The 10,624-nt window shown below is 50.2% G+C and overlaps 1 protein-coding gene across 1 annotated transcript in view; it reads left to right on the forward strand.

The window, feature by feature from the left end:
* Nucleotides 1-7,697: 7,697 nt before the first annotated feature.
* LOC104081102 (gastricsin-like) overlaps nt 7,698-10,624 on the forward strand; it is a 3,683-nt gene continuing 756 nt past the window's right edge. The window contains 7 exon segments of the mRNA XM_009583713.1: nt 7,698-7,756; nt 8,057-8,210; nt 8,630-8,747; nt 9,398-9,516; nt 9,874-10,073; nt 10,212-10,334; nt 10,562-10,624. The exon segment at nt 10,562-10,624 is cut by the window's right edge and continues 1 nt beyond it. Coding sequence (XP_009582008.1) covers nt 7,701-7,756; nt 8,057-8,210; nt 8,630-8,747; nt 9,398-9,516; nt 9,874-10,073; nt 10,212-10,334; nt 10,562-10,624 — 833 coding nt within the window. The 5' untranslated portion in view covers nt 7,698-7,700.

Raw genomic sequence — 10,624 nt, forward strand, 5'->3', positions numbered from 1 at the left:
ATATATAAAAAATTTAATTGCATTAAGTTTTAAATAAGCTATTTAAATAAAGAGTTTCTAAGCTGTAAGTGTCACCCTCTGGGACAGCACCAGCAACTCCCGCATGGCAGCACAGGGCGGTGCTCTGGGAGCCTCTGTATGAACCTGCCTTTCCACTGCCTGAGCTGAGAAATGCAAAATACTTATTCCCCTCTTGCCCTCAGAATGGGAAAAAAGGATGAAATGTTTTACATTTACATGGAGGAAGAGGTGAGGGCCCTTTCCCACCCGCATGGGAGGTTTGCAGGTTGGTTAAATGCAAGGGAAGATGCTGTTGGGTGGCAGGTTGTGTCTTGGGAGAAAGAAGGTAAAAAAAGGGTGCTCCCGGTGGCCCCCAGCCTGGCTCCGTGTCTCCGACGGGTGGGATGAGGCTGGTGTGAGGGTCTTTTAGATATTGTGAGCTCCAGGGAGCAGGGAAAGCACACCGGTGCTGGTGGATCCTCAGAAAGGCTGGGCTCCCAGCGAGCCCCGGCTGCAATCCCATTTAGGTGGCTCTAAATTAGCTTTGCTGTGGGAAAGCTAGCTTTGACCTTTTAAACTGCTGACTTCTATCTCCTCCAGACAAACCGGCTTGTCTGACTTGTGCCTCCCTTTCCTCTTTGGTGAGTCTGATGCTCCCCTACCTCCCAAGGACGCTGAAAGCAGTAGTGACAAGGAGAGTGCTGTGCAATAGCTATGTGCGCACGTGGCAGATACGTTATCGCTGTTCCCTGACGGCATCCCGTATCCCATTTATAGTGGAGGATGCCGCACCTATTCAAAGAAGGAGAAGAAGAATTTCCTTGACCTTAAAGATGAGAAAACGAAGAGCTGATGCTGGCTGCATCTGCCGCTTTCAGTGCACAGGGATCTGGCGGGTGCCTTGCTGCACCGTCCTCTGCTTTACGTCCCGTTGTGTCCTCCCTGGTGGCCGTGGGTCGGGGAGCAGCACTGCTGGCTCAGCAGGCTTCGCTCGGGTGGTATTGCAAGCTCCCCAGAAAGCTTCGGGAATGAAAAGCTGGTCACAGCTCATTGTTTACAGTGGGTTTGTTTAATGTTTAAGCAATTAAATGGGAAACGCCGTGCAGGCAGCCAGGAAACCAGTTGACATTTATGGCTTTCAGGGTGCACATTGGGTTTACGTCACAGTGATTTTCTCGCTTTTTTGCTTTTCTGGAAAGCTTCACAAGAGCAATGTCTGCATTAAGTAGCCAGGACCCTTTGAGAACTTCTTAATACTCAATTTTTCAGGTGGTGTGAAAGTGCAAGGAAAGACCGGAGTCGCATTTGAACACTGAGGCGGTAGTTCTTGGGGCACCGGGAGCAGAAATGTCACTATTTTGGATTTCTCCCTGTGTTACAGCCCGAGCGGTGCTCGCCAGTGTCGCAGCTTCCTCTAGTGGCCACGCTTGAAACGTTTCGGAGGAGAAACCAGTATTGGGTTGAAAGATGAGGGCATCTGACTTGGCATTTTCATATTCCTTCAGTTCTTTGATTTGGGTGATGGGCAGGAGGGATCCCTTCTGATAACTCTCTGGAGTCTTTCCTTGTTATTGTTTTCTTTTGGCTGAAAATTATCTCTATGCAGTATGTCGTATCTTTATGGCACCTTGTAAAGATGGATCTTACAGATTTTGCTTTTGCCTTACATGCAAGTTTGCTGGACTTTCCCAATGGATGCATACTAATATACATGTGCATGCTTACTTGGATGGGAAACTAAGGTAGGGATACCCAATCGCTCCTCCTATCCCTTCACCACGGAATATCCCCCACAGCGAAGATCGCCTCCGTAGAGCAGAACACCTCACCCTTTGTGGCTGCATCCATCAGTCTGGTTTTGAGTTCGAGGGATTCACCCAGGGCTCTGTGCATCCAAATGATGCCACACAGTTGACCAGGAGGAGACGAATGAGCACGTGTACATCTGAAACCTGCTCTGGAGTTAGTCCCTGAAGCTGAGATGAAGCTGTGACATCTCTTACTCTCCCAAGCTTGCTTCTGCAAGGCAGGTGGTTCGCCTCGATGTTTTGTCTGTGAATTGGTAACTTGGAAAAAGGAGCTGTGTTCAGTCAGCAGTTGCGTTTGCTGAGGCTTTCTTTGGTTCTGAAGAAAAGGCAGCAAAATGAAGCTATCCTGAGTAAGGGCGAAGACCTGGCAGCATGAGCGTAGCTGTTGGTTCATGTACTTTGCTGCGGAGCAGGTCTGTGTAGCCCCCGCTGGGGGCTGTACTGTGTCTTCGCTGGTCTCCTTCCTCTGCTCGTGAGACTGAAGTTCAAGGGATGACTTGGTAAGCAGCCATGTGCTATGCAGAGAGAATTGGACTGTCTTAACCTTTTTAAGTGGTTCTTGTTTGAGGTTTGAGTTAATCAGTCAGACTTCTTCCCCTGATATTTCTTCCCCGATGAATGCATAAATAGATCTTTTACCCTTCCCTTTCCTAAGAACCTGTTGGTAGGAATATAGCTTCTCCCGGCACTCAGTTGTCTTTTATCATGGGAGGGTTTTTTGATTTGTTTTTCCTTTTGACCCATTTTATGTGCCTGCTTTTCCCCCAGAGAAGGAGGTTGGAATATCTGTGAGCTGTACCTGCCTTACAGGGAGAGGAAGGCAAAGGAGAGGCTGGATTTTGAGGGTTAAGGGATCAATATTTCTACAAGGAGACTCGAATGTGTTAGTTATTACTGAAATATTGTTATTTTTATTACCTAAGCCATGCTGTTCACTGGGAGAAAAACCAAACCAGGGCTTGGTATTACAGCTGTCTGTTCTCCCTGCCATTTTCTCCCAGTCTTTCCTCTCTCCCTCCATGTGATGCTGCTCAGCCCTCTCGGGTGGTATCTTGACTGTGAAGTATCATTAATGAATGATCGTTAATGACCGCATTGCCTAAATTCAGCTTCTGGGAGGGCTGCCATTAGTCTTTCTGGGAAGTTTGTCTTTTCCCCAAACTTGGCTCATCTTGAAATGCCGTGCACAGGTAGCAAAACAGGTTTAGATTCCTGTTAGCGAACAGGACCAAAGGTGAATACATTGGTGGAAATCCTGAGAGCTTTGAAGTTGGCAATTACAGGCCAGGGTATGGAAAAGGCTAATTGTAAAGAAGGGATCTAATTTGTTTTTCTTCCATAAGTGAATGTGATTTTACAGTTGAAAGGCCCAGATGCATCTGTGTTATCTCCAGCTCTCCTCCCATGCGATTCTCCTTGTTGTCACTCGTACTGGTGTCTTTGATACTGAACATTGCTGATGTGGCAGAAAAACAAAGGTGCTTCGGGGCTCTGGCCACCGGGGATTCAGTTGCTCTGACCAGAGGGGTTGATCTTGCTGTATAATTGCTTTTCAGGTTATTTCTATGGATATCCATTCAGTCCCTCTTTATATTTCATCTGGGTGCAACCTTACAGGTGAAGAACAGCAGCAGTGCTATGTGACCTGAGGAGTGCTCATGTCTTACATTAATGTGCACTACGAATGTATACAGAATAAATGGAATATGATGATTATCCAGTGGTCCTGTCTTTTGTGTGTGGTGCAATGAGACAACTGTCACATTTCAAAGAGAATTTTACTTTTTATTTAAAATTGAAAGTCAGGCCAACAATCACCAGTTGTCCTCACACAATTCAAGCTGGACTTCTTGCAATTTTTGTTTTCCAGGTCTCCCTGCCCTGAGGGAATAATGTCTATGTCCTTACGCATTCCACCTGGAGCAATGATTGCTGTCTTCCACCTGGCTAGTTTCACTGCGGTAGGCTTAAAAAAGAAATGAAGAGGAACGTGTATGCAGAGACAGACACCTTTCCCTCGCTTTTGGCTGGTGACCCATGGGGTATCTTTGCAGGACAATTCCAGATTTCCATGGAGCTGAGCATCAGGAGGAAATCATGAAGTTGCCTTGGAAATTGATGTGCTGTGAATGTGGATAGAACATAGCAAGAATATTCATGGTCTCTGGAGTACCTACCCTTTAAGATGTGTTGTTTCCACCATGGGTAATTTAAGCTAATAGTTTGGAGTGGTGGAATTTGGGGGCTGGTGGGAATGAGGTGATTTTGGCAATGTTGAACAAGATGTGGCTTCCCTCCTCCTGGCTGTGCTGATCTGCTCTAGGCACAGGGCCTTTCCATGGGTTCTCTGCCATCACTCTGTGCAAAGAGTTGATTTGCTTGTTTTTCCAAATTCTACAGCAAATGAGAGCTAATCGTGCGGTAACATGCATAGTTTAATTGCTTGGCTTATAAAATTCCCCCTGAAAACTCTAAAAAAAAAGGAATCGACTTAAGAACAGCTAATAAAGCCATCTGTGCCTTCCTAAGTGAGCGCACCTTCGTGTGCGGTGTCTTTCCAGCCCAAACCCGTGTGTTTCTTTCCTTCAGGGTCGTTCCATGACTTTCTAAAATGCTGGAGGTAAGAACTGGAAGGGAAACAAAGGAGATAACACAACTGATGATAAACCCGTGTTACTATTTCCATCCCATCCCGGGAAAACACAATGAAACATTTTTCATTTCTCTTTCTAGGAAGACTTTGATGGCTCTATCAAAAAGAAGTTGAAAATAGCTTGGAAATAGCATGGCATTTGCCACTGGTATTTGACTTGGAGTTTTTGGGGTAGCCCTTAGCATTGTGGGGAAATCTCTTGTGCATTTCTAAACTTCAGATGCCTGAGTCGACACTGATGCAGGGAGGTGGGGACCGTTTTGGGGTGTATAAGGAGGTGATGTAAAGCTCCAGCATCAGGTCTGGGACTGAGCAGGGTGACTGGAGGTCTTTTCGGAAACTGCCCTTAGGAGAAGATCATCGTGAAGTGGCTGATCCTTGCCCTGGTTTGGGAATTTAAATGTTAGACTTAGAGCCTAGCTGTTTATTCCAGAAGCCGTTCTCATGGTTGCATAGGAAAGGAGGAATATTTATTTTAATGGGCATGGAAGCTGTTCATCTGTGTACTATAATGTCTGTTTTGGAAATAAACCACTAAAACCAGCTCATGCAGCGCCGAGTAAAGGATACGTGTGCTTGTGCGCAGTGCATAAACACAGCTGCCTCGGACATACCTGTGCCATTGCAGCTCCCGCCAACAGCTTTTCTTGGTTGGAGAACCCAAGCAGAGAGCAATTGTGCTCCAGGCCAAGTGGATATCGCTCTTTTAAATCAATCACATAGAGCAAGACTGTTTAAATTATCAAGGGGGAGAGCATTAACTCGGATGGGATTCAGCACCTTCAGGAGGGTTTTAGCTGACAAAGTGCTTGCGACAGCAACAGGCTTTAATGACCAGGGGAAGCTCCTGGCAGTCCCATATTCATGTTTATTAAGTCCTATGCTACCGTTTGTTGAGGGAAGTAGCAAAAGCTTGTGTCTGGGGCAGAGGCGGAGAACCGGGGTGGTAAATTATCCTGGAGTTGGGACTAGTCACTTCTCTGTGATTTTGCCACGGGTAGAGCAGAGCCTAGAGCAGGCTCGGAAATTCAGGGTGATGGCAATGTTTTTGACAAGGTTTCTGTCCCCGATGGCTCTGGGAGTGGTGTCTGCAGGCAGGGGAGTTCTTCGGGTCATGGGGGAGGCTGGATCCCACTTTAGAGCCCATTTCTAATCCTGCGAAACGCTCTGTCGAGAGTTACCGGCTTTTGGGAGATGGTGCCCACCTCTGCAGTGGCTGTTGGTTTAATAGGATTTGTTGGCTCATGTTGAAAGTGTTTAAGCCCTCCGGATGGCCAGGACGGCTGGTGCTCACGGCTCATCTCGTTCGCTGGTTTTGCAGTGTCCCGGGAGAGGTGGTGGAGTTGGCCATGGGACGCAAAGGGGATCCGTACTCATCTGGGAGAGACGGGATTCCCTGGGCTGGAGCTGTTTGTGTGTGGGCTGGGCCATATTAATGGGCATGGAAGCTGTTAAGAAAAGAAACTGAAAGCGAAGGAGGAGAAATGGCCAGAGCTTGGCCCCGAGGAGAAGTCCTGCCTTGGAGTGGCGTGGGTACGTGCTGTTGGCTGAGTCCCGCTCCCCGCAGGAACACGGGATCTCTGATGTTAGAAACTGTAAATCCTTGATTCCCGTTAGACTAAATGCCTCGGCAAACAAGTGCTGTCTAACTTTGGGTCGAGAAGTGCCAAAAGTAGAATGTGTTTGTGTGTGCTGTAGAGGGCACCTTATTCCTTTGTCTTTTGGCAAGGCTGAGTCCCCGTGGGGACCTGCAGATAACACTCGGTATATTGACGTTTTGATAACTGCTCTTTGCTTTCAGCTAGAATTTGCTTTTTATCCAATCTTAATAAGTTGATCTTTCTATCAATCCTGCTAGCAAACAAGATAATTGCTTTATTATAGTCTCAATATCCAGCAAAGGACACACATTCCCCGGTGCTCCCGGGGGAACAAAATCAGTGCAGAGGGTTGACACGGGATGAGTGCAGCGATAGTGATGCCGGGCTATCGGCGGATGATGGAGGGCACGATTTCCCTGGCTGCTTGGAGCGGGGATGCAAGCGGTGCCAGAGGAGGTCTAGAAAATATTTAGGTTATAACTGAAAACATTTTGGTCCATTTGCTAGGAAATGTTTAGGTTATAATCAAAAATGTTTTGGTCTGTTTGCTAGAAAATATTTAGGTTATAACTGAAAACGTTTTGGTCTGGTTGGGTGTTTGTTGGCAGCTTGGGAGGTCTGTGTTTGTGGTTCTCTTATTTTCACAGAAAAAAAAGCAAACAGGAAATTTCCTGACTTTCTGGGCTGGTGTGAGGACCCGGTGGGTGAAGCTGCAGCTCGGCCAGCCCCGAAGGCTTCCTCCACGGGTGGGTTAAACCTCCCCACGCAGGGAGGCACAGCACCTGCCTTTTAACGCGGGATGGAAAGGGAATCAATTGTTCCACGAAAAAAAAAAAAAGGAAAAATACGTGATTTCCGTCCAAAATAGTATGAGAGCAGAAGCAGGATTGAGGTGTACGACATATGGAAACCACCCTGGAGGAGAGGATGGCGAAGGACTGGGAGGCTGATGAAGAGGTGGAGAAGGACAGACCAGATGAAGAAGCGGAGAAGGACGGACCAGAAGGCAGAACAGCGCTGGAAACCACCTACGAGAACGCAGGAGAAGAAACCTCGTGGGCTCAATGAGCCCCTGGGAGAGGGGGAGCAGAGCAGCTGACTCCAGCTCTTTGCAACTGGAAAAGCTTCCATGCCAGCAGCCATCCCTCCTCCGCACCAGCAGGTCCCCGCGGGCGGGCGGCCGGACTGGCCGGGCGGAAGAACGGCAGACAAAAGTCCAACGCGTTTCCATCCTGCGCCAAAAGCCGCGAGCGCCTTTGTTTTGAGAAAAGGTTTGAACAGGTTTTGAAAAACACAGATAACGGCTCACCACAGTGACGTTTAGGTCCCTCCTCTCTTTGCGGCGATAAGAGCTGGCCTCTTACCGGATGGTAACACTTTGATCTTGCTATCGAAGACGTGTGTTGCTCTATTCTCACCTGAGCGCCTCGCTAAGGACACAAACTCCTCAAAATCCTCGTGGCCCAAAATACAAAGAAACCCTTGAAGGGGGTGCGCGTGGTGGTAATGGAAATTGGAGGTCAGCAGATAAGGGGGGGTCATTGCTTCCCGGTATAAAACTGGGGAGTCTGGGCAGCTCAGCCCGTCTGCTGCGGTCTCCCAGAGGGTGTGTGTGGACCGGTGGACAACTCCTGCACCATGAAGTGGCTCATCCTGGCCCTGGTGTGTCTCCAGCTCTCGGAGGGGCTGGTGAGGTGGGTGTCCTGCAGCAGCCGCTGCAGCAGGAGGAGGGTAGATAACAGAGACCGGCTGCAGTTGTAACCTGCATCCCCAGGGATGCTGACCGAGTCTGACCAGGTGTGACTCCAGGCTCCTGCATCTCCACAGACCATCGTGGTCCTACTCCAGGCTGCATCGCTCGCTGGGAGGGCAGCTGAGCGGAGGGCTCCCATTGTGGCAGGGTTCAAAGGAATCCAGAGAACCCATCATTTGAAAATGCCCAAATCTTCTCCTGATTTCCTGCTGTGTTTTGGTTTTGTTTTTCCCCTGTACAGAATCAAACTGAAGAAAGGCAAGTCTATACGGGAGAAAATGAGGGAGGCCGGAGTGCTGGAGGACTACTTGAAGAAAATTAAATATGATCCAGTTAAGAAATACCGCTTCAGTGAGGACTATGTTGTGTATGAGCCGATAACCGACCACCTGGATGTGAGTACCCCAGGTTCCCCTCTCGCTGCCTGTCCGTACACCACGCTCCCCTATCCCGCTCCCTTCCCAGCTGCCGGAACGAGCAGGAGTCTCCAGGAGTGAGAGATTGCTTTTTGCCCCACTCTTTTTTAAGCTTCTATTTTAGACTTCAGAAAAGTTTTCCCCCAGCAATGAAAAGCAATGCTTTTCTATATGTAACAAAAGGCGTAACAAAATAAATATTTAATACTACATCTTTTGGGAGAAAAAGCAGAGTGAGAGTTCAGTCCGTTCCTGCCTACTTTGTTATTTGCAAGAGTGAGCCTGGCATTCCCCGGCACCCTGCAAAGCACTGGGATGCCGGCGCAGGGCTGGGAGGCGAAAGCCTGGTCTGTCCCTGACCCTGTGGCCAACAGAGATACCCCATCTCTCGTCTGCAGTCCTTCTACTTCGGGGAGATCAGCATCGGGACCCCTCCGCAAAACTTCTTGGTGCTCTTTGACACCGGTTCCTCCAACCTGTGGGTGCCCTCCACCTACTGTCAGTCGCCGGCGTGCTGTGAGTACCGCGGCCGCGTTGCACAGAGCCCCCCCAGCAGCACAGCGTAGTCCGATCGCGGGGGGGGAAATCGCGATGCCAGACCAAAAATGATCCCGGCACGCAGCGCTGGGGTAGCTGCTCCCCGGTACCAGCTGGTGCCTTGCTAATGTATATATACAGAGCTCTCCGCCCTTACGTGCCTGGCTAATGAAGATGGCCAAACCGCTACGGCCATCGTGGGTGTCCCCAGAGCGCAGAAATCGCCGTGGTTGTGCCTGACCTTTCATGGCCGGGTGGAGGGAAGAGCAAAGCTACGAATCGCGGAGCTGAGGTCCCGCTCCCCTGCAGAGCTCATCCAACGTAACTCGCTGCCGGTGGGAGAGCGATGGGGATTTAACTGCCGATGGTTTTGCTCACGCTGGGTAGCTGATGTGGTTGTGATCACAATAGCTGTTCCCTTCAGAGGGATACAGGCAAAACTGGGATGCAAACCCTGCCTTAGAGATAACCGCGAGGCAGAGGAACAGCCCCTTCTGCTCTTCACAACTTGCCCTCTGCCAGGGAAGCCGCTTTCCCAGCATTATCCCGGCAGAGTGACCGGCGGTGAAATCCCACCGGGGCCAGGCGAGCGCGTGCCCAGGAGCTTTGCCCTCTTCTCTCTCAAGCAGTCAATCACCCGAAGTTCAATCCCAAAGAGTCCTCCACCTTCACCTGCAACAGCCAGTCCTACACCATCTCCTACGGCAGCGGCGCGGTCACAGTGGTGCTGGGCTACGACACGCTGAGGGTGAGTGCACCCCGCACCCTTCTCGTCTTCCTGGGCGCTGGGTCCCCCGATGGAAGGAGCTTGGGGGACAGCCTAAGGGCAGATCTCATGTCTCGTGTAGCCAAGACTTGGGCAAACCGGGGCCTGAGATGGGCAAAACCAATATAAAGTGGTTATCGCCACTGTCAGTTACCCAGCTGAGTTTTTACTTTGTTTTAACCCAATTCCTGCTCGTTTTCCCAGCTGCCTGGTGATTTTTTCCCCAGCTATGACCTTGCAGTGTGCTCTTTGGGCTTTCAGAGCATCAGTCATCCCATCCGATGGCCGCTCGGGTTTGCCTAAGCGCGCAGGCTGACCTGGCGTCCCCTTCCCCTCCAGATCCAGAGCATCACGGTCGCAAACCAGGAGTTCGGGCTCAGCGCAAACGAGCCAACCCAGCCTTTCTACTATGCCGATTTTGATGGGATCCTGGGAATGGCCTACCCCTCGCTGGCGGCGGGAGGGACGCCCACCGTGCTGCAGGGCATGCTGCAGCAGAACCAGCTCACCCAGCCCATCTTCAGCTTCTACTTCTCTCGGTAAAAATCTGCCGGGGCCCTCTGCATGTCCTATGTGCACCGGTGTCCCTCTGCCTGTCCCCATGCAGGTTCCTTGTGAATTTGTCCCTCGCTAGCCCATGCATATCGCACCGATTTACCAACTCTGTCTTTTTGCAGCCAACCCACCTACCACTACGGGGGAGAACTCATTCTCGGAGGAGTTGACACCCAGCTCTTCCATGGGGATATTATGTGGGCACCGGTGACCCAGGAGCTTTACTGGCAGGTCGCGCTTGATGAGTGAGTTGTGTTTGTACCTGATGGGCATGATCCACCCGGGCAGCTCATGCGATGAGGGTGGTACAGCTGTCCTCCAGATGAAGCTGCAGCTATTGCAGCAGGCGTGGGCTGGAGGCAGGGGTTAGGCACTGCATTTCAGAGCATCCCAGACTTATACATCCAGCCAAGACAGGTTTAGTTGCCAGTGGGTGCTTAAAGTGACATCCTTCTCCCTGTTCTCCTCCCAGGTTTGCTATCGGAGAGTCAGCGACCGGCTGGTGCAGCCAGGGCTGCCAGGCCATCGTGGACAC

This window comes from Fulmarus glacialis, unplaced genomic scaffold (assembly GCF_000690835.1).
Source record: "Fulmarus glacialis isolate BGI_N327 unplaced genomic scaffold, ASM69083v1 scaffold14778, whole genome shotgun sequence".
NCBI classification, from domain to species: domain Eukaryota; kingdom Metazoa; phylum Chordata; class Aves; order Procellariiformes; family Procellariidae; genus Fulmarus; species Fulmarus glacialis.